At 42.2% G+C, this 25217-nt stretch overlaps 2 protein-coding genes and 1 non-coding gene across 8 annotated transcripts in view; 2 read left to right on the top strand and 1 right to left on the bottom strand.

The window, feature by feature from the left end:
* The window catches only part of REST (RE1 silencing transcription factor), an 88529-nt gene that overhangs the window by 18969 nt on the left and 44343 nt on the right, over positions 1 to 25217 (bottom strand). For 4 of the 6 annotated variants that reach the window (XR_007457764.1, XR_007457765.1, XR_007457763.1 and 1 more), the window contains exons 1-2: positions 8959 to 9040; positions 5684 to 6587 (exon numbers count right to left, since the gene is read on the bottom strand). Coding sequence is in view for 3 of the 6 variants with exons in the window: in XM_049630532.1 (XP_049486489.1) it covers positions 5684 to 6578 (895 nt within the window). In the remaining 3 variants the exon portion in view is untranslated. Of the gene's footprint in view, positions 1 to 5683; positions 6588 to 8146; positions 8227 to 8958; positions 9041 to 25217 lie in introns of those variants that run through there. The other 2 variants (XM_049630529.1, XM_049630531.1) reach the window with 2 other exon arrangements.
* SPINK2 (serine peptidase inhibitor Kazal type 2) overlaps positions 9970 to 25217 on the top strand; it is a 92656-nt gene continuing 77408 nt past the window's right edge. Inside the window, exon 1 of the mRNA XM_049630015.1 lies at positions 9970 to 10030. Coding sequence (XP_049485972.1) covers positions 9970 to 10030 — 61 coding nt within the window. The remainder of the gene's footprint in view (positions 10031 to 25217) is intronic.
* Positions 12186 to 12301, top strand: LOC125924042 (U5 spliceosomal RNA). The gene has a single exon (XR_007458229.1). It is a non-coding gene; the product is annotated as a U5 spliceosomal RNA (small nuclear RNA).

Below are 25217 nucleotides of genomic sequence, written 5' to 3'. Positions count from 1 at the left end.
TTATTGAGGGGGGTGGGGATGAATCCTAAGCAGGCTCTGCACTGGGCTCCATAACCCCATGTCCATGCTTCGATCATGATACTTAATACCTTGTATTTATAAGTCTCTTTATTGTCTTTCTTAAACCAGCTCCGTGAAAAAAGATAATGAAAGTAACCTTTGTTGAGCACTTACTATGTACCAGGCATATTCTAAACACTTTTTCTCTCTGCAACAACCTTATGATGTAGGTACTTCCCGTTACACACATGAAGAAACTGAAGGGTGCCTGGGTGGCTCAGTCAGTAAGTGTCCGACTTCAGACATCTCACAGTTCCTGAGTTTGAGCCCCACATCAGTCTCTCTGCTGTCAGCATAGAGCCCACTTCAGATCCTCTGATCCCTTCTCTGCCCCTCCCCTGTTCACACTCTCTCTCAAAATAAATAAACTAAAAAAAAACCTTTAAAAAAATGTTGAGCATATTCCTGTAAAGATACATAAATGACAAGTAAGTATATGAAAAGATGCACACTATCTTTACCAATGACAGAAATGCAAATCAAAACCACAATGAGATGGAAGATTTCATACCCACAAGGATGGCTATAATCAAAATGACAGATGTTATCAAGTATTGGTTAGGATATGGAAAAATTGGAATACTCATACACTGCTGGTGAGATTGTAAAATAGTGCAGCCGCTTTGGAAAAGTTTGGCAGCTCCTCAAAACCATATGGCCTAGCAACTCCACTACCAGGTATACACAGATGACCCTTGAACAACATGGGCTTGAATTGTGCAGGTCCACTTATACGTGCTTTTTTTTCCCCAATAAATACAGTACAGTAGTGTAAATTTATTTTCTCCTCCTCATGGATTTTCTTAACATGTTTTCTCTAGCTTACTTTATTATAATACAGTATGTAACACAAACACAAAATATGTGTTAATCGACTGTTTATGTTATTGGCAAGGAGTCTGGTCAACAGCAGGCTACTAGTGGTTAAGTTTTGGGGGAGTCAAAAGGTATATGCAGATTTTTGACTACATCGGGGTTGGTGCCCCTAATCCCTGCATTGTTCAAGGGTTAACTGTACATACCCAAGAGAAATAAAAACTTATGTCCACAAAAACTTGCAAATGAATGCTCATAGAATTATTCACAAAAGCAAAAAAACAGAAACAATCCAAATATTTTTTTTTTAATTTTTTTTAATGTTTATTTTTGAGACAGAGAGACACTGCATGGGCGGGGGAGGGGCAGAGAGAGAGGGAGACACAGAATCCGAAACAGGCTCCAGGCTTTGAGCTGTCAGCACAGAGCCCGATGTGATACCACAAGCCGTGATATCATGACCTGAGCCTAAGTTGTACACTTAACCGACTGAGTCACCCAGGTGCCCCAACAATCCAAATATTCTAACTGATGAATGGATAAACTAAATGTTGTATATCCCTCCAAGAGAATATTATTTGGCAATAAAAGGAAAACAAGTACTGTGTATACAACATGGATGGACCTTGAAAACATTATGCTAAGTGAAAGAAGGTAGTCACAAAGGACCATATACTAACTGTATGATTCTATTTATGTGAACCATCCAGAATGGGCCAATCCATAGTTAGCTGTATGGTAATGTAAAATGTATCTCCATCAAGCTATTACCAAAAAAAGTTAATGGAAGAAAAATTAAATACCATTATAGATTAACATAAAGGATCAATTAAGAATAATTTATTTTAAATTCCTTATAACAGAATAGATTGCTTCTATCTGTTCAATTCTACAAAATACACATAACTACTCTAGAAAACTTAGTGATTTTTCAGTCACAAATAAAGGTTAAAATGTCATCTTTTAAAGTAAAATTTGTGAACTGGTTAAATATCAAACACACAAAATTAAAAATCTTCTGATTGAAGACCCAAATAAAAATAATCCTCAGCCCACCATCATGATAATTAACCATAAAAAGAGAATCAAACTTTGATTCTTAGTTGTATCTAACCTTGGGCACATTACTTCACAGTTACCTCTCAGTAAACATGGACTATTATAACTTATCTTGTATTCCTCAATAGACGGTTCTGAAGATTAGCATAAGTACCTAATACTGGGCACTCAATAAAGAACAGAAGAAACCTATTAAGTGAATCTGAAAACTAGACTACTTAAGTGAGAAGTGATTCTATTGTTTTTTAACTCTTCAGCACTAAATGAATTTATTTTTCCATAAATACATACAATCTTCAGAACCATGCATTTAACACCAGATACTCACACTTTATATAATCAAAATATTATCCTCCAATGTATACACTACCAAACTGTTTTAAAATGCTTTTAAAAAAATCATAAATAAGGTGACATTAAGGAGAAAAGAATCTTTTCAAAAAGCATTGAGACCACACAAATTTAACGCTAAAATGTGAAATGAGAGATACATACAACCAATGTTAGCCTTCTGTGGAAATAATCAACATTAAATTAATGTGGAAAAAAAGGTGTGGGTGGTACACTTCAGTACACAAAATATACCCTTAAAAAAAGGAGCAGCTGGGCCACTCGGTTCGTTAAGCCTCCGATTCTTGATTTCAGCTCAGGTCATGACCTCTGCCAGCACAGAGCCTACTTGGGATTCTCTCTCTCTGCCACTGCCACACACACATGCACGCGCTCTCTCTCAAAATAAATAAACATTAAAAAAAAAATTAGTCACCTAGACTGCAATTAGATTAAAATAAAACACTACACAAAAAAAATTAAGAAATGGCAAAGAATTGTTTAAAAAAAAACACTTTACATGGGGCACCTGGGTGGTTCAGTAGGGTTAAGCGTCCAACTTGGGCTCAGGTCATGATCTCATGGTTTGTGAGTTCAAGCCCGGCATAGGGCTCTGTGCTGACAGCTCAGAGCCTGGAGCCTGCTTCAGATTCTGTATCTCCTCCAGTCTCTTCCCCTCCCCTGCTCACGCTCTGTCTCTTTCTGTCTCTCAACAATAAATAAATGTTAAAAAAAAATTTTTTTTAAAACACTTTACAAAAAAATTGGAAATACACACAAAATACTGAATACTGAAACACTTTTCCAGTTTTCACCATTTTTTTTTTTTTGGTTCTAAAAATATTCTTAAATTGACAAATTTAAATTTAAATTTATTGTTGAAAACATTTTTAGCTTTTTAGGAAATATATGAATTAGCAAAATACAACTGACCAAAAAAAATCCCAGTGTATCAAGACAAAAGCACTGGGGTGCTGATATGGTGATCAGGAGTACACATATTTGTAAAAGTTCATCATCAGTTATACCTCAATTAAAACAGTTCATCAAAGTGTACAGATTAAAGTCATGCCATGGTTACTACCTTAAAGCTCTACAGATCACAGCCAATCTAAATTAAGCCCTAAGGTTCTCAAAATATTATTAAATGAATATCAAGTACTTATGGCTGAAGTATATATGCTAGCTGGAATTTAAGACATTGTAGATGAGGCTAGTCTGTTTAATTCAAACTATTAAGTACTTAATGGGGTAGAAGTTCCAAGTAACTTTCATTTCCTATGCCATGTAATTTTATAATGTTTGAACTTTTTCAATTCTGAAATTAAAATGGTTTCAAAGTATGGAGATAGTCAAAGGTTACAACAAATTCCAAAAGATCTACAAATTCTCTTATTTGACTAGATTTTAAAGCTTTAAATTCAGTAGCTATTTCCTGGGGCTTAGAAATCTTGCTGCAGACATCCTTCTTGTAATAGAATTTCACCTGCAAGTTTTATTAAGTCTACCACTTCAGTAAAGCACTATCGATTCCTTCTCCCTACTGTGTGCCCTGCTCTACCTGTGGGATTCAGTCCTGCAGAGTGATAACTCTTGCAAAAGGGACCTGATGCAAACAGCATCCCACCAACCCCTTTTCATTTGTGATCCAGAGTACCATACTAGATTATCCCATCTATTTTGTTCAGACCACCAATCAGTCCTCAAAGGTACCAATTCTTAGCAAAAAATGTAACGTGAGAAAATTAAGTCCCAATAACTTACAAACATTTTCTTAAAAAATGAGACTTCAGAGAGCCTGGGTGCCTCAGTCAGCTCGGCAACTTACTCTTGATTTCGGCTTAGGTTATGATCCCAGGGTCATGGGACATAGCTCACGTTGGGCTCAGCATGGAATCTGCCTAAGATTCTTCCTTTTCTTTCTGCCTCTCTCCTCCCCCCCCCCCCCCCCCCCCCCACTCACACATCCTCTCTCTCTAAAATATTTTTTTAAAAAAGAGAGAGAGAGACACCCCTTAGGGCGCCTAGCTGGCTCACTTGGTGAGGCATGCAATTCTTGATTTCAGGATCATGAGTTCCAGATCCACACTGGGCCTACAACTTCCTTTAAATAAAAAAAAAAAAGAGAGAGAGAGAAAGACCCTTTACACAGATTTATAAATCAATTCAAAAGTGAATGATTAAGGGGTGTTGGGGAGAAATGGGGAGCAACCACTAATAGGGTTTCTTTTTGGGGTGAAGATGTCCTAAAAAACTGTGGTGATAGTTACACAGCTTTTGTGAATATACTAAAACCAATGAATTGTAACTTTAAACAGATGAATTCCATTGTAGTGAACTATATCTCAATAAAGCTGATATTAAAAAAAAAAAATTGCCAACTGTGATAAAATACTGGTAACTGTTGAATACAGATAATAATGGGTATAAGTTCATATTCTCTTTGGGATATTTGAAAATTTTCGTATTTTTAAGATTGTTCCATTTTTTTTTGATAGAGTACACTTACAAACTAGAAAGGTCCTCTTACCTGTATGAGTTCAAACATGCTGAACAGTATTATTTTTTGTCTGAAAAATAGCTGCATTTTCCACATGTGTGTTTGCTTTCTTCTAATGAATTCAAGTGTGGTAATCCCACCAATCTTTCAAAAACTAACTTCTCACATTCCTATGTTTTGGGGACAAGTTAAGTTGTTCTATGTAGGAACTGAATACCACAAAACAAATAGGCTAGGGCACCTGGGTGGCTCAGTCGGTTAAGCGTCCTACTTCAACCTAGGTCATGATTTCGCAGTTTGTGGGTTTGAGCCCCGTGTTGGGCTCCACGTTGGGCTCTATGCTAACAGCTCAGAACCTGGAGCCTGCTTTGGATTCTGTGTCTCCCTCTCTCTCTGCCTCTCCCTAGCTCATGCTGTCTCTGTCTCTCTCAAAAATAAATATTAAAAAAATAAATAAATAAAAAGCTTGTTTCTGTTAAACGGATCTATGCAAGGGTTAATCATTGAGTTTTCCTTTTTGTCTAAGTCCTCAATTCCTTCGGGAAACTATACTGCATCTTAGATGTATTCACTATCAACTAAATACATCTTCTAAAAAAATAGTAGTCTAATTTAGCTAAATGATCAATCCCAAGTTGTTAGAATACGAATTTTAGCAATAACACTGATAATAGTTATCTTGCCCATTCTTTCAAATAAGTGTTTCTTCACTTGTCTTCCAGTCCCATATAGTTACCCCCATGGAGAGAGAAACTGAGGCACAAAAAGGTTAAATGACTTATCCAAGGTCAAAAAGACAGCAAATAACTGAACCGGGACTTGAAAACAGAATCCCCCTTCTTCAGTACTACTTTTAACTACCTACTGAATTGACTATCAGAAGTGAGTTGAACTTATGGACCACAAAGGTACTCTTACCTGTATGAGTTCGAACATGTTGAACGTAATTATTTTTTCTGTCTGAAAAATAGTTGCATTTTCCACATGTGTATACTTTCCTTGGAAAATGGTTTCTCAAGTGTTTCCTCCAGTGATATTCGCTTACTGTGGTGTATGTGCAAATGATGCACTTGTAAACTCGCTCATTATCCCCAGCTCTGGTGTGGTGTTTCAGGTGAGCAGTATAGTGATCATATCGATTGGTATTGTAGCCACAGCGGTCACAGCGAATGGGGCCCTTGGAGAAATCTCCCTCTTCTGTGGTAGAAGACCCAGATTCTCTGGCTTTTGCTTGCTTCTCTGCACTTTCTTCCACAAAAAATTTCTTGGCACTATGAACTCTGATGTGATGCACAAACTGTTCTTCAGATTCTGCTTCATACTGGCATGGTTTACAGCGAAAGGGTTTGCTCTTCAAGTTCTTGCATTTGTCCTCTGCTCCAGATGTTTCAGGAGGAAGATCTTTATTTGAGCTATAAATTTCTGGGGCAGCTGATACCTCAAACACAGGCTGTGGTTCTACAACACTCAGTTCCAAACTTTCCAGTTCCATGTTTTCCAGTCCACTGGGTTCACCTTTTATTTCAGCAGACTCCTCAAGTCCTTCTCCATCACTATCTGAAAAATTGTTATCTCCAACAGGCATCAATTCTGCCATCTGTCTTTCTTCACCAACCAGGTAATCACAGCAGCTGCCATTTACTTCCCCAGTTAAGGCCACATTTGCCAACATGATAAGCTGAGGCGCAGCCAGTTCAGCTTTGGAGAGGTCATGCAAGTCATACATGTCGTTAGGCAAAGCCATGCCAATGTTGCCACTGCTGGTGAACAGCCCTCCTCCTCCAGAAGACTGCCCCATTACCTGGGTGGCCATGACTGTATTCTGAATTCAAAATAAAACAAAAACCACAAAGTACCAGTTTAAACACAACATCCAAAATATCGCTATACTTCTTCATGTCTTAAAAAAAATTTCTCAAATATAATCTTTAAATTCAATGAGGTTCATTAATTGCTAAAATTAAGGCTTTAAAATATTTTTGTAATTCCAAATTTTCTTTATTGCAGTCATCAAAAAAAATTTCTCTTATCCCTGCAAAAAATACTATCAATTGTTTGACATAACTCATCCATCAACTTGGCCTACCCAGTGGCATGCCTTCCCTCAAGTGCTTTTCATTTTTCTGGTGAAAAAAAATAACTTCATCTTTAACATTAACTAAAATTATATTTAAATTCAATACATGAATAGTTAATTGCTGTCCTCCCAATTTCCCCTTCAACGGTTTACTTGTCTAAATCAGAAAAGGAAGAAATCAAAAAGCCATACTATGCATTTATTAAGTACAAACATGTCTGGAAAGTAGAAGCCTATAGTAATTGGTCAACTGAATTGACTTTCAGATGAACTTAACTAACTCCAGAAGAATAAACTACTGTAAAAAAGTAACACTTAGTTTATTTTTAATGACTAGATCTGTTTAAAAGGGGAAAAAAAACAAAAAACAAAAACAAAAACAACTGCAGACCTTTTCTCCTATGAAAAAAAGGAAGCTCCCTGTATTCAAAACTTCACAAATGAAAATAAAGAAACTTTCGGCCCCGCTAATAATCGTACAACTCAACCGGACAATCAGCGACTTTCTCGCATTGTGCTTGACTTGGCCTACTTGCTTAGTGGAAGCCATTACAAGATCACCTTCTTGAAAACATGTTGGGCTTTTAAAATCGCCTTAACCACATTACTTTCCAATCTAAAACGTGGTATTCTCAAATTGAGTGCTGCCTTGCAAATTAAAAAAAAGTAAAGCGACAAGCACTCAAAAAATAAAACCAAACCCCAATACAAAAAGTAATCCGTTTCATCCAGGTGCATAAACACAAACCAACGTACCAAAAGTTGGAATCAAATGCCATCACAGAAAGCAAACCGAGGGCAAAAGCTGCCCCAGGGCTTAACAGCCTAGCTACTTGGCAATTTACCCAAAATCGAGTTTTCTAATACCCCCCTGAACCCTAACTACCATCCCTAAAGGAATTTTAACGTTCGTCAGGAAGGCCGTCTAAGCACAGCCCGAAAACCCAACGTGTTGCACGAATTCCTATGTGTGGCTGCCACCAGCGCCTGCCTCGGCGGCGGCATTCCTGACTGAAATAGGCATTCGGCCATTTTCTCAAAATACCAAACACAAAGCAGCTCTTTGCAAACTCGGGCGCTCTCGCTTCCTCTCGGCTGGGCCCGCTCACTGCACACATTTACACACCAACTCGCGGGAGTTGCCCCAACACTCGTCCTGAAGCTTTTCCTGAGCTCCCCAACACTAAGAAAGGCAAGGTGGTCAAACTCGGGGCGCCGCTGGGCCAGACCAAATCTTCCCCATTCGGGATTGTCCCCTCCCCGGCCTGCGGGCCCCGAGTCTTGGGTAGAGGGAAGAAAGTTACCGCGTTGCCGGCGTCCCGGCTCCTCTCACGGCCCCTGGACTCGCCCTCCGCCGAGGGCCCGGGAGGCTCCGCGGGCGCCCTCCGGAGGCGTCGGGCCCCAAGCGCCGGAGGGGGGCCCCACGCGCGCTGGCCGCCTCCCCCGCGCCCCGGAAGTTTGCGAACTCACTCCGCCACAGCGCCCCGCGGGACGCGCGCCCCAACCCCGCCAGCTCGCGCGCCTAGGTGGCCGGGTGCGGAGGGCCGCGGCGGCGGGGCGGCCCGAGAGCAGAAATCGCTGTCCAGCCCCATTGGCGGAACCGCCCGGGCCGCGGGGCTGACTCAACCCGCCCGGCCGCACTCAACGGCGCCTTCCGGCGAAAGGGAGAGGCCAGAGAGGGAGGGGGACGGGAGGGCCGCGGGCCGACGAGGGGCTGCGGCGGGACCTGGGAGCAGGAGGACGGGGAGGAAGTTTCAGGACCAGGGCCTCAAGCAGCTCCGCTCCTTGGCCTCAGGACTCGACTCGAGGGGCGCCCGGGCCCGCGCGGAGGCGGCGGCCTGGCCTCGATTGGGGAGGGGGTTCTGGCTCCGCGCCGCTCCCCATGGACGCCCCCGGCCCAGCCCCGAGGCCGCGCCGGTGTAACCCGATCCCGCTCGGCCGCCCGCCCCCGCCCGGCGCGGCGGCCGCCGCCGGAGCCACAGTATCTGCAAATCAGCCCTGGACAGCGCCTCGCTCCGCGTCCTTCCGCGCCGTCCCCCTGCCGCTGCCGCCGCCGCCGCCGCCCGGCCGGCCCTCCCCCACTGCGACTGAGCCCCCAGCCCTCCGCCGCGCTTACCGGCCTTCCTAAGGGAGGAGGGGCCGGCGACCCGGAGTCGCCGCTCCTTCTCCGACTACTTTTCTTTGTTGCTGGAGTTTCGGGGGGAGGGGAGTGGGAGGATGGAAAAGTTGGGCGCTGGGGACGTCGAGGCCCGCAAAGGCCCAAGAGAGGGACTACAGAGAGTGCTCAAGCCGCCGGCTCTCGCCACGCCGTCCCGGGCGCCGCCGCCGCCGCCGCCGGGGTCTGTGGCCCGGGGCCTCGGCGGCGCTTGCTCTTCTGCTGCACCGCGAGCTCGCGGGAGCCGCACATTCCAGCACAGGAGGCTGCGCCGCGCACCCAGCCCGCGCCGCCGCCGCCGCCGCCGCCGCCGCCCGCGAGACACGCCCCCTCCACCGCCCGCGCGCGCCCGCGGGACACGCCCACCCCGCCGCCCGCGCGCGTGGCCGCCCGGCGCGCCCCGCCCCTTGGCGAAGGGGGTTGCCCTGGGCCGTGGCTGGGCTGTGGGCGCGCCTAGGGGGAGCCGCACCTAATCCTCCCGACCCCTCACTCTTGTCCTTAGGTCAAAAAAGAGGCGAGCCCCGCTCCCTTTCTTGATTTCTTTTGTAAACAAACAAGAGAAGTTGCCCCCCAGCCTTGCCGCGCCTGGATGAGAATAGAGCTGTTAAAAGAAAAAATCTGCAAGCTTTGACCGTTCTCTTTAGAACTATTGTCACCCGCCTTTCAAGTCTAAAGGGCTCGGAAATACCCTTTAGAATCTCTTGAAATCTCCACCCATAGCCACCCTTAACTAATTAAGCTTCGTTATACTCACTCGGTAAAAGTGCATCCCAAATTTAAACTATAAGCGAGGAAAAGCAATTCGTTCGTGAATTGTGAAAAAACAAATGTCTCGGGAAGATCACGGACTCAGAACTGAGGGGACAAATCCATAGACGTGGCACGAAGCAGGTCATTCCTGAGCCTTCAAAACACGATTTTAGTGGAGCAATTATCCTCAGATTACAGAGGGTAAAGCAGGTGCCTAGGACAATGAGGCTGCCTGGCGAGCATGTGTCGGAGAGTAAACTGGCTTCCATGTTTATAAAGTGGGGTAACCATGCATAATACCTGGAGCATGGTAATATGCTTTAAAAAAAAGAGAGAATGTAGTCTCATGTACCCCTTGCCTTCTGTTTACACCAGAGACGCCTTCTTAGTCTGCCTTTGATACCTTGGATCATGCCCATCCTCAGAAATTTAATGACTTCCTTACACCTCTCCGTGTAGCATTCAAGGCCCTGACTAACCTGATCTGGACATGTTGGACTACCACTACTATTAAAAAAGAAGTAGCAGCAAATGCTATGGAGGTTCAAAGTAGGGAGATGGTCCCTAGCTAAGAGGATCTAGAAACTTCTCAAAGTAGATGATGATCCAATCTGGCCTTACATTTTTGGGAGAATTTCAATAGGTGGAAAGTAGGGGAAGGAACATTCTACACAGTGCAAACAGCCAGCTCAAAAACCCATCAATTGAGCCTTGCCTAACTCCTGTTCCAGCTCCCCTTCTTTTTCAAGTTCCTTCACTTGCTTCTCTTATGACACAACTTCCATACTCCTCACTTTCCTGGTCTACACCTCAGTAGGACCCTTGTCTCCCTATACTAGGACAGTATTTTTTTATTTTTAAGTTTTGTATTTATTTAAGCAATCTCCACACCCAACCTGGGGCTTGAACTCACAACCCAGAGATCAGGAGTCTCAGGCTCCTAGGACTAAGCTCACCAGGTGCCCCAGGACAGTACATTATTAATTAGTGCAGCTTTAGATGCAAGATGGAATAAAGGCCTTAGGGGCTTAACCACTAAAGGTTTGGTTACTTCATATCAAATGCAAGCACTTCCTGTGATTCAAACTTGGGAAGTATTCATTCTCATTGAACCAAAGAGAGGAAAGAAATGCAGAAAGGAAAGGAGAGAGAGGAAGGGAGGGAGGGAAAGAAAAGAGGGAAGGAAGAAGGAAGGGAGGGAGGAAAGGAAAGGAAGAAAGAAGTTTTAGGTCTGCTACAAACTTTTCTCTACTTTTTTTTTAATTTCTTTTTTTCTTTTTAACTAAAATCTAATTTGAGCTGCACGGCTTTTTTAGATGCTATAACCCAGGGAACAATTCTGGCCTCTATCAAAGCCCTCAAAGGCATAAACTGTTTTCTTTCCCTTTTTTTTAAGTCCAAAAAGGCAAAAATGAGACATCTCTTTTTAAATTTACTCGATAAATGTCCTTCATTTCCTCAGTCTGACTGCTTGCTGGAGATGTTTTATTAATTGCGAAGTTATTCCCACATATTGTGATGCAAAAAGAAGAATGGCAAATTGGCAGCTGCATTCATTTAAAATTAGCAGAGCCCCTTGTTCAAGAGATGGCATATTCAGAGTGACCCAAATTATCCTGACATGAAGGCCATAGGTCAAATTCAAGGCCAAGTTACAAATCAATAGAAAATTTCCTTTGGGAGAGCTGGTGCTATGAACTTGAATTCTTAATTGTTTCTCAAGAGGCTGTATTTTACTTTGCTGCATCCAAAATTTAAGATCTCCTGCAAGATAAAGACTTTGACACATGAATGAGTTCTGGTTTTCTTATTTTGAGAATATGGGGTCTTTCCTATGTATTTAATTCATCAATTTTTTACTAAACTAAAATGTTATATGTTTTTAATAACATTTCCTCTGGAGATTTATTTCAAAAGTTTGGTAAAATGTGTTTGTGCTTCTACGTGCTTTTTATTCCTGTGTTTCATTTTTTTCTCTAGAAAAGAGCTTAGTTTGACTGAACCCACATTAATGTTACACTGAAATTCAAATACCTGTTTTACATATTACACGACTCAAGTTTGTGAATAAAAATTGGGATACAACATCTCCATTCTGATGTTAAAAGATTTCACTTCCACTCTTCCTGTCACCAGCCAAAGGGAAGACATTTGTGTGTCAAGGACCAAAGTTTCAGGCCTTTCCTGCCACTCTCTTTGCATTTTTAGTGGTACCTGTCACTGCTCACCCCTCCAGGAATCTCCTCCCCAACTGATCCTTCAGGAATTGAACTCTGGTTCTGAAGTTTGTGCTCTGTGAGTAAGCACAATTTCTATTCCTCATTTAGTTCACAGTGAACTCAAAAGACAACTTAAAAAATAGTGCTTTGCTTTCTCTATAACCTTATTCTGAAACTTTTAGTGAGGGCAAAAAAAAGTTGGGATGGAAAGTGCACTGGATACTCTGGTTTCTCTTCAAATCATACAAATCTTTTACCTTTTACTGAAGATTTTCGTGGAAAGGAACAACTTTGAGTCTTAAGCCAATTTTTTGAGTCCTTGTTTCAGCAAGTTTACAAAGAAAAAAAAAAGAACAGAAAGAGAAAGGAAGGAAAGAAGGAAGGAAAAGGGGGGAAGAAAGAAAGAGAGAGGGAAAAGAAAGAAAGAAGGAGAGGGGAGGGAGAAAGAACAGCAAGCATAGGGCAGGTAGGCTAGAGAATTGTTTCTCCTTCCCTCTGTTGCTTTGAGAAATCACTTCCCTTGAATTTTGCCTGTAAAATGAAGAGGTTGGACTAGTGATGTCTAAAATTGTCAGCAGCTTGGAAATCTAGGATACTTTTTATTCTGTTTGAAATTTCAAATCATGTGTAGTTTTTCCTAGTACAATTATATACATATATTTTTAATTTTTTAAAGTGTATTTATTTTGGGGAGAGAGAGAGCACGTGCAGTACAGGAATAGGGAGAGACAGAGAGAGGGAGAGACAGAATCCCAAGCAGGCTCCAAGCTGTCAACACAGAGCCCAGTTCAGGGCTCGAATTCACAAACTGTGAGATCATGACCTAAGCCAAGATCAAGAGTCAGGCGCTTAACCAACTGCACCATCCAGGTGCCCACAATTATATATTTTTAAGTTCAATATACGTGACATCCCTAGTTTCTTCTCTATGGCTCTCTTTTGCCCCTGTGGAGACATACCAGTAGCCTTGAAACATAACTGGCCTCAAGACAGGTGTTGTCTGTGGAGCCCCTGGCTGGCTCAGTCAGTAGAACATTTAACTCTTGATCTCAGGGTTGTAAGTTTGAGCCCCACATTGGGTGTGGAGATTACTTAAAAATAAAATCTTAAAAGGGGCGCCTGAGTGGCTCAGTGGGTTAGGCACCCAACTCTTGATTTCCGCTCAGGTCATGATCTCATGGTTTGTGAGATAGAGTCCCATGTCATTGGAATTCTCTCTCTCCCTCTCCCTCTGCCCCTCTCCCCCGCTCACACATGCACTCTCTCACTCTCATTCAAAATAAAGTTAAAAAACATTAAATAAATAAATAAATAAAATCTTAAAAAAAAAAAAAGATTGGCATTGTCTGAAGATAGGGATTTAAGGCCTCGTCTAGTTCTACTAAATGCAGGATCATCTATCCTTGCTTCCATTTGGACCCTGACCTATTTTTCTGGTTCTGACAATTGAGCACAGGGTCTTATCCACTATAGTATCTGCAGCTTGAGACACAGAGATGTCCCCTAAGTGCTAAGAGAAGGAAGGGAGGTGAACAAGGAAACTCCAGAATGAGCTGGGTTCCATCCTACCCTCTCCTGGAGCCCCAACCACACTTTGAACAACTCTTCCCTTGTTCCTCTTCCTTTCAGCCTTACTGGCCTCCTTGAACCCTGGCTACTCTCCCCCTTTTGGTTCCCTGTTCTGTTTGCTGTTCCTCTTCTGAAAGACTGTCCAGTACCCTCTATCCATGCTGCTCATTCCCACCTCTCCTTGATTCAGATGCCACGATTTCAGAATTACAACCTCCTCCCTTTTGCATCTAATCATGTTGTCCTTTCTTTTTAAATTTTATTTATTTTGAGAGAGGGAGAGAGAGAGAAGAGAGAGCCATGGAGGGGCAGGGAGAGAGAGGGAAAGAGAGAGAATCCCAAATTCAGGGCTCAAACACACCCTGAGATCATGACCTTAGCCAAATCAAGAATTGGGTGCTTATCTGACTGAGCCACCCAGGCATCCCTGTTGTCCTTCTTATTAGCAGTTATCACTAACTAACATGCTATGTGTTTTATTTATCTTATTTATTTTCTTTCCTCACTAGAAGGACAATGACAATGAAATTGGTATTTTCTGTGCCTATAACATGGTAGTTGTTCAATAAGAGTTTGTGAAATGAATGGTTAGGGGATAGTACCTTGGTTTTTGCAGTCTCTCAAAGTGGAGACATCTTGTACTCATATCAGTACCCTCAGTTCAGTACCTATTACAGACTTCCCTCATGCTACATGCTAGCCTGCCTCTTTGAATCTCCTCTAAAATAGTCCCTTTTCAATAACTATTTGTTGAATGAATAAAACAATGCTCCTGGACCCCTGGTTCCTGTGGTCTACCTTCCTGTTGGAAATCTCCCTTCTGCCCTTCTGCATATTGTATTCCTAGCATAGCCCTAGTTTCACACACCAATCTCTAGTTGGATTTTCCTTGGTGCCCCTAACAGTCTGTTGAGCCTCTGGTGCCCCTCTATTTGCCAGTGTTTAAATGTAAGCCACACCCCCTCCCTGGAGAGCTGCATCTGTATTGCCCTGCCCCTCCCCTGCATTCTCTTTACTTTGGCCTTTTTTTTTTTTTTAATGTTTATTTATTTTTGAGGGAGAGAGAGAGAGAAAGAGAGCGAGCATAAGTGGGGGAGGAGCAGAGGGAGAGGGGGACGGAGGATCCGAAGCAGGCTCTGTGCTGACAGCAGAGAGCCCAATGCAAGGCTGGAACTCATGAACCATGAGATCATGACCTAAGCTGAAGTCGGATGCTTAGCCAACTGAGCCACCCAGGTGCCCATTTACTTTGGCCTTTGTCATTGTCCTTCCTCCCAGAGTTCTCCCCCCATATAATATGCAGACCACAAAAGCTCACAATTGAGAAAGATCTTAGGCGTCCAAGCACTTATTTTATAGATGAAAGATAGACTTGCAAGCATTTGGCTTATGCAGGTTTGCACTCAAGTTAGGGTACAGCTGGAACTAGGATTCAGGGGCTCAGATTTCCAGCCAGACAGATGCTCTTTCCACATTTCTCAAAATCTCCAGTCTTCCCTCTATTTTTCCCTGGCCCCAGTGGCCCCCTTCCCAAAAACATTTTACTCCTCTGGACCTGATAAGCCACTTTGTTCAATGGTTGCACAGACAAGGTATATCTAAGGTAAGAAGTCTTTTCAGATCTATAGTTCCCTAACTTTTTTTTTTTTAATGTTTATTTTGTTTTTGAGAGAGAGGGGGGAGGAGGGGCAGAGAGAGAGAGGAAGACACAGAATCTGAAGCAGGCTCCAGGCTCTGAGGTCGCAGCACAGAGCTTGACATGGGGCTCGAACCCACAAACCATGAGATCATGACCTGAGCTGAAGTCAGACGCTTAACAGACTAAGCCACCCAAGCGTCCCTATATGTCCCTAACTTTTAAGCCTATCTTCATATATGTATTTTTTAAAGATGTATTTGTTTATTTAAGTAATCTCTATACCCAACATGGGGCTCCAACTCACAACTCTGAGATCAAGAGTCACATGCTATACTGACTGAACCAGCCAGGCACCCAAGCCTATTTTCATATTAAGATTAATTACTTTCTGGCTAGGGAAAGCCTTATTGTCCTCTATTGCGTTTAAAATACTAAAGACCCAGCATCAACATTTTAACCTACAAAACTCAACATCAATTTAGGGGAAAGGGGACTTAACTTAAAAGACAACTTCTGTCAGTCTTTTCCTTCCTTCCATAGAGAAGCAAAAAGCTCCCAGTCTGTGCTCCCAAAGTATACTCATACATATTTTCTTTCTCGTGTCTTTCTCACCTGACCGAGAGAGCCTGGAGATAAGAAACTGTTTGTGTGTTCTCAATATGATAATATTCCTTCCATAGTCAAGAAAATCAAACATCTGACAAAGTATACCAACCCACCCAAAGTTAAAACCAGACACTGGTTTTGTCAATAAATGTTTCTTAGATGAGTAAAACCTCACCTTTTCCTTATTTGTCTTCAAATAATCATTTAACTTACTAGAATGGCTAAAAATAAAAGAGGTGGCAATATGAAGTATTGAAAAGAATGCTCAGGGGGGCCTGGGTGACTCAGTCGGTTGAGCGTCCAACTTCAGCTCAGGTCACGATCTCACGGTCTGTGAGTTCGAGCCCCGCGTCAGGCTCTGGGCTGATGGCTCGGAGCCTGGAGCCCGCTTCAGATTCTGTGTCTCCCTCTCTCTCTGCCCCTCCCCCATTCATGCTCTGTCTCTCTCTGTCTCAAAAATAAATAAACGTTTAAAAAAAAAAAAAAAGAATGCTCAGCAGGGCACTTGGATGGCTCAGTTGGTTAAGCACCCAACTTCAGCTCAGGTCATGGTCTCAGGGTTCATGGGTTTGAACCCCACATTGGGCTGTCTGCGGTCAGCACGGGGCCTGCTTTGGATCCTCTGTTCCCCCTCTTTCTCTTCCCCTCCTCTGTTTGTTCTGTCTCTTAGAAATAAAATTTTGAAACTTTATTAAAAAAAAAAAAGAACACTAAGCAACTGGAACTCTCATATATTACTGATGGAAATGTTGGAATTGGTCTGTGTAGTTTCTTACAGAGACACATAGCATTTAATTCAGGCATCCTGTTGTTCTTATTAAAAAGAACCACAGGTCCAGAATGGTGTCACTTAAGCCAAGTTTACACCTCCTCCATAAATGTAGTCTTAACTGATCAGTTAGGAATTTTCTGATCAGCATCAATGAGGTAATTTGTCACATGGGCCCTCTTCATCCCCCACCACCCCCCTCAAAAAGATGAGGTAATCTGCATGATAATATCCCTGCCCTTCCCACTAAGGAAAGGTGAGTTTGTCTGAAACCATCTTTTCTCCCCTTTGCTAATAACTTCCTTGCCCCTCCAACCCCCCCCCCCCCCGTTATAAAACATTCCATTTTGTACAACTCCTCAGAGTTCCGCTCTACCTGCTAGAGGGGAGGCTGCCCAATTCATGAACTAATTAATAAAGTCAATTGGATTTTCAAATTTACTTGGTTGAATTTTTGTTTTTTAACAGTCTTAAGGGAACTGAAAATATTTGCCATGCAAAGACCCTGTAGGAAAGTGTCCAAAAACTAGGAACAACCCAAAAAAGTCCAATTGGTTAGTGGATAAACAAATTTTAATACACCCATACAATGGAATAATAGTGTCAGGGAACTAAAACTTTCCCTGTACTCTCTTACTTTAAGTGATCAGGGCCCTGTGAATTAGACTGCCAAAGACAGATTAGCAAAAGATAAAATTCAATCATCCTTTTCGTTAAGGTATGTAAAAGGGTACACAGTAAAATATGACACAAAGGGGCTGTTAGAATCTGGGGCTTATATACCATCCTAATAGGATCAGGGGAGGAGGAGAAGGACACTTATGGGAAAAGTAATGACTTCTTAATAAGGGCAGGTGGGGGAAGAAAGGGCACTTAAGGGAAGACCAAATGAGTTTTTAGAAAGATAAATGGGCCTCAGAAGAGACGAGAGATAGGATTGTTTTGTGACAATGTGTGATACAGTATGGAGACCTCTCATCTTCTGGGATAAGTGATAAGAGTCTATGTTCCTAGTTGATCCCAGGGAAAGGGTTATGACAATTGAAGTTTTTTAAAACTACTCTTGAGACGCTCTGCTTTTAGGAAGGTGAGAGGTTTCAGGAACTCAAATGCCTTCTAAAAATGTTTATGCCACAGTGAGTGGCATATTCTGGACCCATCCAATAGCAATAAAAAGGAACTAGCTATGAGGCAGCTGCATAGATGAATGTCAAGAGCATTATGCTAAGTGAAAGAAGCCAGATACAAAAGGCCACTTACCTTATGGTTCCATTGCCATTCTGGGAAAGGCGAGTCAATAGAGACACAAATCAGATCAGTGTTTGCCAGGGGCCAGTGGTTAGGGAAGGGGATTGACTATAAACAGGTATAAGGGAATTTTGGGGGTAATGTCAGTGATCTGTATCTTGGCTATGGTGATGGCTACACTACAGTATAAACCTCCCAAAATTCACAGAAATGAACAACTTTTAAAAGGGCAAATTTTACGGAATTTTAATAAGCCTGACTTTTAACAAATATGGCTGTAGAGGGGTTCCTGGGTGACTCAGTTAGTTGAGCCTCTAACTTCGGCTCAGGTCATGATATCATGGCTGTGAGTTTGAGCCCTGCATTGGGCTCACAGCTGTCAGCGTAGAGCTTGCTTCAGACCTTCTGTCCCCACTCTCTCCTTGCCCCTTCCCCACTTGTGCTCTCTCTCTCTCTCAAAAATAAATAAATCTTTAAAAAATAATAGTAGTAGGGGCTCCTGAGTGGATCAGTCAGTGAAGCGTCCTACTTCAGCTCAGGTCACGATCTCATGGTTCGTGAGTTCAAAACCCGCATCAGACTCTGTACTGACAGCTCAGAGCCTGGAGCCTGCTTTGGATTCTGTGTCTCCCTCTCTCTGCCCCTCCCCCACTCACGCTCTGTCTCTCTCTCAAAATTAAATAAACATTACAAAATTTAAAAAAATAAGAAGAGTAAAAATAAATAAAAACATAGCTGTAGAGAATAGACATGAGTTTTTCTTTGTCTGGATGTTTGAGTTATTTTGGAAAGTGTTTGAAATTCTTTCACAATATGTTACATCTGAGAATGATGATTTTTCTCCTAATAGAGTCTCACCAATTTATACTAAAAAGTCACTTCTTGGGTGTGCCTGGGTGGCTCCATCAGTTAAGCATCCAGCTCTTGATTTCAGCTCAGGTCATCATCTCATGGTGATGGGATAGAGCTCTGCATTGGCCTCTGCACTGAGAGTGGATCCTACTTAAGATTCTCTCTTTCCCTCTGCCCCTCTCCCTGGCTCATGCGTGCATGCTCTCTCTGTCAAATGAAAAAAAAAAAAGTCACCTCTTATCCCTAAAGTTATTTTATTTCACAGGTATTTACCAAGCACCTCCCTCTGTTTAGGGCACATGGATGGGGTTGCAGGGTGGGAGGCAGGTAAAGAAATATAAACTAGGTTTTGACCTTCACCAGCTTACAGTTTAGCTGGGGAAATAAAACCCTGCTTTAGTAAAAGAACAGACAGTAAGAGCTTTTCAAGTTTGGAAGAGAAATTGCTTCCAGCTAGGCAAAGCTTCAACAATGCAGTAGAGTGTGTCTTATAGGAAACTAAGCAGTCCATGGACTGCCTCTAGTCCAAAGTCTAGAGATTGGTTACCTTAAGGTCATTCTTAATGTATCATTCCAGGAGGAGGAGAGTCTGGGTCTCTGCTGAAAGATGAAGAGGCAGGAGCAGAGATGTGGGAAAGAAAGTCAGGTAAACCAGTGGCGCCTGGCTGGCTCAGTGGGTAAGTATCCAACTTCAGCTCAGGTCATGATCTCACAGTTCATGGGTTCAAGCCCCATGTCAGACTCTGTGCTGACAGTTGGAGCCTAGAGCCTGCTTCTGATTCTGTGTCTCCCTCTCTCTCTGCCCTCCCCCACTCATGCTCTGTCTCTCTCTGTCTCTCAAAAATGAATAAATGTTAAAAAAAAAAAAAAATCAGGTAAACCAGAATAGTAAACCAGCTGGGTTGGAGCAAAACACAACTGAAAGTGAAGTACATGACATCAATTTAGGACTGACACTCTTTCAAGTATGGGCTTGGCTTTCTACCAACAATGTCTTAAATAAGCAGTGATGAATTCACTCAGAAAAACAAATAAACAAAAACAAAATCAGCACTACAATCTAATAATAATTGTGACCGTCACACAATCAAACCTTAGCAACATCAAGTATATTGATTTGGATGAAGATAAAATGTAAGTTCCTGTAGTGTACTCAGAAGAAAGAATGTGTTGCCATAAGAAACTAGTCTGCATATAATCTAGAAAGGAGGAAAATGAAGGGGGAAAAGTTGGCACTGTTTACCTAACACTGTCCAGGGAGGATTGAGACATTGAATGTGGCTGTTAGAAACATATATGCTAGGTTTAGGACAAAGGACAGTTTACTTGGATTTTCCATGGCTTAGAATAGATGTCAAATCATTTAATCTCTCCTGACATTGAGTCCATATTCACAAAACAATACTAATAATATACACCCCATAATTTGACTCCAAAGTGTGTGTGTATGTGTGTGTGTGTGTGTGTGTGTGCGTGTGTATGGCAGCTAAGTTATTATTAACTGGTATTCTAATTTTTGCATTTTCTCCTACTATCCTCCTCTAACATTTCCTACTACATCTCCTCCTTTTCTAGCCCTCACTCACTGAGCTCCAGCCACCCAGGGCAGGCATACTCCTTTCTCAGGGCCTTTGCAGATGTAATTAAATTGAGGATCTTGAAATAAGGAGATTATCCTAGATTACCTAGGTGTGTCCTAAAGTCATTGACATAAATCCTTATAAAAGACACATAGAGGAGAACACAGACAGAGGGGAAAGTAATGTGAAGACTGAGGCAGAGATTGGAGTGATGTGGCCGCAAGCCAAAGAAGCTGGCGACCATGAGAGGCTAAAAGAGATCTGGACTGGATCTTTCCTTAGAGGCCTTTCTGAGCCAGCATGGCCCTGCTGACACCTTGATTTTGGACCTCTAGCCTCCAGAACTGCGAGAGAATAAGTTTCTCTTGTTTTAAATGGCTCAGTTTGTAGCCATTTGTTTTAGCAGCCCTGGGAAACTACTATGCTGCATGATTTCATCTATGTAACATCTCAAAGTAACAAAATTACAGACATGGAGAATAGATTAGATGTGGCCAAGTGTTAAGAATGGGATGTGGGGGGCACCTGGGTGGCTCAGTCAGTTAAGCAACTGAATTCCGCTCAGGTCATGATCTCATGGTTCAGGGGTTCAAGCCCCATGTCGGGCTCTGTGCTGACAGCGCAGAGCCTAGAGCCTGCTTTTGATTCTGTGTCTCCCTGTGGCTCTCTGCCTCTCCCCCACTTGTGCTCTCTCTTTCAAAAATAAATAAATATTAAAAAAAAAAAAAAAAAAAGAATGGGATATGGGATGGTGGCTTGCTGAGTATAAAGGGATACCACAAAGGAGATCTTTATGGAGATGGAACACTTCTGTCTGCATGTAAATCTGATGAACTCTGACTAAGATTTCTACAGACTAAGGTCTGTAGATTGTACCAATGTCATTTTCCTTGTTTTGATTTTTATAATTATCTAAGATGTTCTCATTAGAGGAGAGTGGAAGAAAGAACACAGGACCCCTCTGTACTATTTTTGGAACTTCCTGTGAATCTGTAATTATTTTTAAATGAATAAAGAATTAATTTCACTTCTTTCTTTCTAGTATTTTCGGTGGCAGCTACTAGAAAACTTTAAATTACATAGGTGGTTTGCATTATATTTCTATTTGATCAGTGCTGCTCTAGAATGTTATTTTCCCCTGTGGGGTTCTGTAAAGGAGCTGAACAGTCTCCTGCTCTGAAATCTTAGCCTCACCTTCTATAATTGCAGTGAAAACAATACAAGTCTGGGAAGTAAAGCCATAACAGGAGGGAAAGTACAAGCTGAGTCAGACAGACATGGGTGGAATCCTGGCTTTGCCATTTAGAGTCAGACCTCTAGCAAATCCTTTAAACTCTCTCACCCTGCCTCACTTAGTCTGGACAATCAGAATAATAATGCCATTTTGGCAGGACTCATGTGAGGACAAAGTGAAATCTCAGAAGTGCCTGACACATATTGAGTGTTCAGTAAATGTCAGTTCATTGCCTTTCTGTTCCAAGTTTCTCGGGTCGTATTAGATCTTCTTGTTTCCAGAAAAGGGAAGAAGAGGGAAGTGATAATTAGGGCCATCTTAGAGTCTGTGTGCCATGCACAGGAAAGTGCATAATTGTTTAGACATGCTTTCAGATACTTGTTTTCATTCACTGTTCATAATAATCCTGTGATATAGATTATTGCTGTCAATCATTAACCTCCCAAAAGACCACCAGAAAAACTTGTTGGTCAAGCAAAGCTAAATTTATTAGAATACTACAGAGAGAGGGAACAGTACCCTGACAGAATCTTAGTAGTCAGAGGAGGATATTTCTAGGGTTTTAGGCCCAGGTTGGATGACTTAAACAGGTCTGGGAGGGCAGGAAACTGGTTGGGAATAAGCAGAATTTATAATATAATAGTTTAGGATTAGAGAGCATAGCAAGATGAGGGTATTAAAACAAGTATTAACGAGCAAGTTGTTAATTTCGATTAGTAACCTATTTTAATTGGTTCATAGTGGTGTCTTTTAAGAACAAGAATTTCACAGAGCAAATAGCTAAGTTATTTTTGTCTGATCCCAGAATTGTTTAGCACAGGGACAAGAAAGTAAGTTAGTTTCAGTTCTCATGGCTAACAATTTCATAGTACATATACATTAAATGATGAATGATTCATGGTACCTCAACAAGAAAAGATACTCTGCAACCTTTAAATATAATTATTAAAAGTACTCAAAAATATGTTTATATTATATGCTGATGACATAATGTTAAATGAAGGAAACAGAAGACAAAATATTAACTTACATGGTTGTGACAGTAAAAATATGTGAGCATTTGGAAGAAAATGTGGTAAGAAAATAATGCAAGGGAGGGCGTCTGGGTGGCTCAGTCGGGTAAGCATCCAACTTTGGCTAAGGTCATGATCTTGTGGTTTGTGAGTTCGAGCTCCCTGTTGGGCTCTGTGCTGACAGCTTGGAGCCTGGAGCCTACTTCTGATTCTGTCTCCCTATCTCTCTGCTCCTCCCCTGTTCTCTCTCTCTCTCTCTCTCTCTCTCTCAAAAATAAATAAACATTAAAAAAAATTAGAAAATAATGCAAGGATGGTGGGGTGATGTGTGTGTCAATTAGGGTCCTACCAGGAAACAGATTCCATTTCTAAGTATTTAAAACAGAGGGAATTTGAGGCAAGAGGTTGTTTGCAGAGGCAGTGGAAGAGCAGAGAAGCCAAACAGGGCCACCAAAAGCTAGGGGTATGCCACAGGTGCCAGAACATCTGCAGTGGGCCTGTTTAGCAGCAGGTGGATCCATGGAGGAGGGAGAGCAAAGGAAATCACTGTCCTTGCTGAGACACTTCCCAGGACAGAGGGGGGAATGCCTGACTTCTTTTTTTTTTTTTAAGTTTATTTATTTATTTTGAGAGAGACAGAAACAGAGAATGAGTGAGGGGCAGAGAGCGAGGGAGAGAGAGAGAGACTCTGAAGCAGGCTCTGCCCTGCCAGCACAGAGCCCCATGTGGGGCTCGAGCTCACAAAACTGTGAGATCATGACCTGAGCAGAAACCAAGAGTCAGATGCTTAACTGAGCATCTTAACCTGAGCCACCCAGGCACCCCGAAAATGCCTTACTTCTCACTACTCACCGCTCCAGTCTCTTGCCAATGTTTCCCACTAGCCCAAACCAGTCAGATACCAGCTTACAGGAAGCCCAGGACATATAGCTGGCAAAGACCAGCTCCCCTTTCAGGTGCAGAGGAACACAGAAGAGCAGAAATAGATCTAAGGCTACAATGAGAGGTTTTCATTTGCTTTCAAATATATGTACTTGCTGGTGTTATATTGCTTTTTTAATTCCAGTGGGGAGAAAATGTAAAGTAAATAAATAAATAATTTTCAGAACGAAAACTCTGGGGGCACCTGGGTAGCTCAGTAGGTTAAGTGTCCAACTCTTGGTTTTGGCGTAGGTCATAATCTCACAGTTCGTGGGTTCAAGCCCCATGGCAGGCTGTTTGCTGGAATTCTCTCTCTCCCTATGTTTTCCCCTCCCTGTTCAAAAGAGAAAGGAAGGAAGAAAGAAGGAAAGAAAGAAAGAAGGAAGGAAAGAAAGAAAGAACAGAAGGAAGGAAGGAAGGAAGGAAGGAAGGAAGGAAGGAAGGAAGGAAGAAAAGCAAACTCTAAGCAGTATCTTACACTGTAAGTTGCTGTGTAAATGGGTATCACTTCGTAGGAGGGTAATTTGGCTACAACGCTCAACAATTTGGGAGGCCTGGTGGCTCATCTGACTCTTGATTTCAGCTCAGGTCGTGGTCTCACAGTTCTGTGAGTTTGAGCTCCATGTCAGACTCTGTGCTTGGATTCTCTCTGCCACTGTCTCTCTGCCCCTCCCCCACTCACACACAGTCTCTCTCTCTCTCTCTCTCTCTCTCTCTCTCTCTCTCTCTCAAAAATTAATAAATAAAGATTTAAAAAAATTTCATTGGGGACACCTGGGTGGCTCAGTCAGTTGAGTGTCCGACTTCAGCTCAGGTCATGATCTCACAGTTTGTGGGTTTGAGCCCCACATTGGGCCCTGTGCTGACAGCTTGGAGCCTGCTTCAGATTCTGTGTTTCCCTCTGTCTCTCTGCCCCTCCCCACTTGGGCACACTGTCCCTCTCTCAAAAATAAATAAATAATTTTTTTTTTAAATTAAAAAAAATTTTAAAGTTCATTGTACTTACTCTTTGTCCCAGCAATTTCATTTCATTTTTTTTTTTTAAGTTTTTATTTTGAGAGAGAGAGAAAGCATGAGTCAGATGCTTAACCAACAGAAAGCCACCCAGGCACCCCTAATATGATCATTTTTAAGCCAGGTCAGCCATGTCTACAAAGGTTTATGCTCCAAAATTTGAAAACCAAATTGTAAGACAAACATCAGGTTTAATTAAATGTCTACATATACATTATGTCAGCTTAATAAACTTGGCATTTATTAAAATGTCTTATGTTTTAAAGCTTATAGGCTAGATTTCCTCACTTCATGAGAAATCCTGAGCATGCAGGAAAGTTATTGAGGAATTATAGCTAATAAATTACTTATGGCCAAGTATTGTTAAGAAAAAAAATATTATACTATTGCCCTTTTATATCACACACACACACACACACACACACACACAATATTTGATGTTTGTGCATCTGAAGACAATTGTTGGATGTAAAGTAGGGCCTGGAAATATAAAAGTGCTGAAGGTCTAGGCAGGCCTCTCAGAATTTCTTAACAGTGGCATAGGTTGGTTACATATGCCGGAGGAAAAAGAAGAAAAGATAAAGTAAAGTTGGTCTGGGAAATTTACTATATTGACCATATTGTTGTCTCATTCTAAGATAATCTCAGGGTGTCTGGGTGGCTCAGTTAGTGGGCTTCTGGCTCTTGATCTTGATCTTGGCTCAGGTCTTAATCTCAGGGTCATGAGTTCAGCACCTGAGTTGGGCTCCACGCTGGGCATGAAGCCTACTTAAAAAAAAAAAAAAAAAAAAAAAAAAAAAAAAAAA

The sequence above is a fragment of the Panthera uncia genome, chromosome B1, assembly GCF_023721935.1.
Source record: "Panthera uncia isolate 11264 chromosome B1, Puncia_PCG_1.0, whole genome shotgun sequence".
Taxonomy (NCBI): domain Eukaryota; kingdom Metazoa; phylum Chordata; class Mammalia; order Carnivora; family Felidae; genus Panthera; species Panthera uncia.
This window is presented reverse-complemented; position numbering and strand designations above follow the sequence as displayed.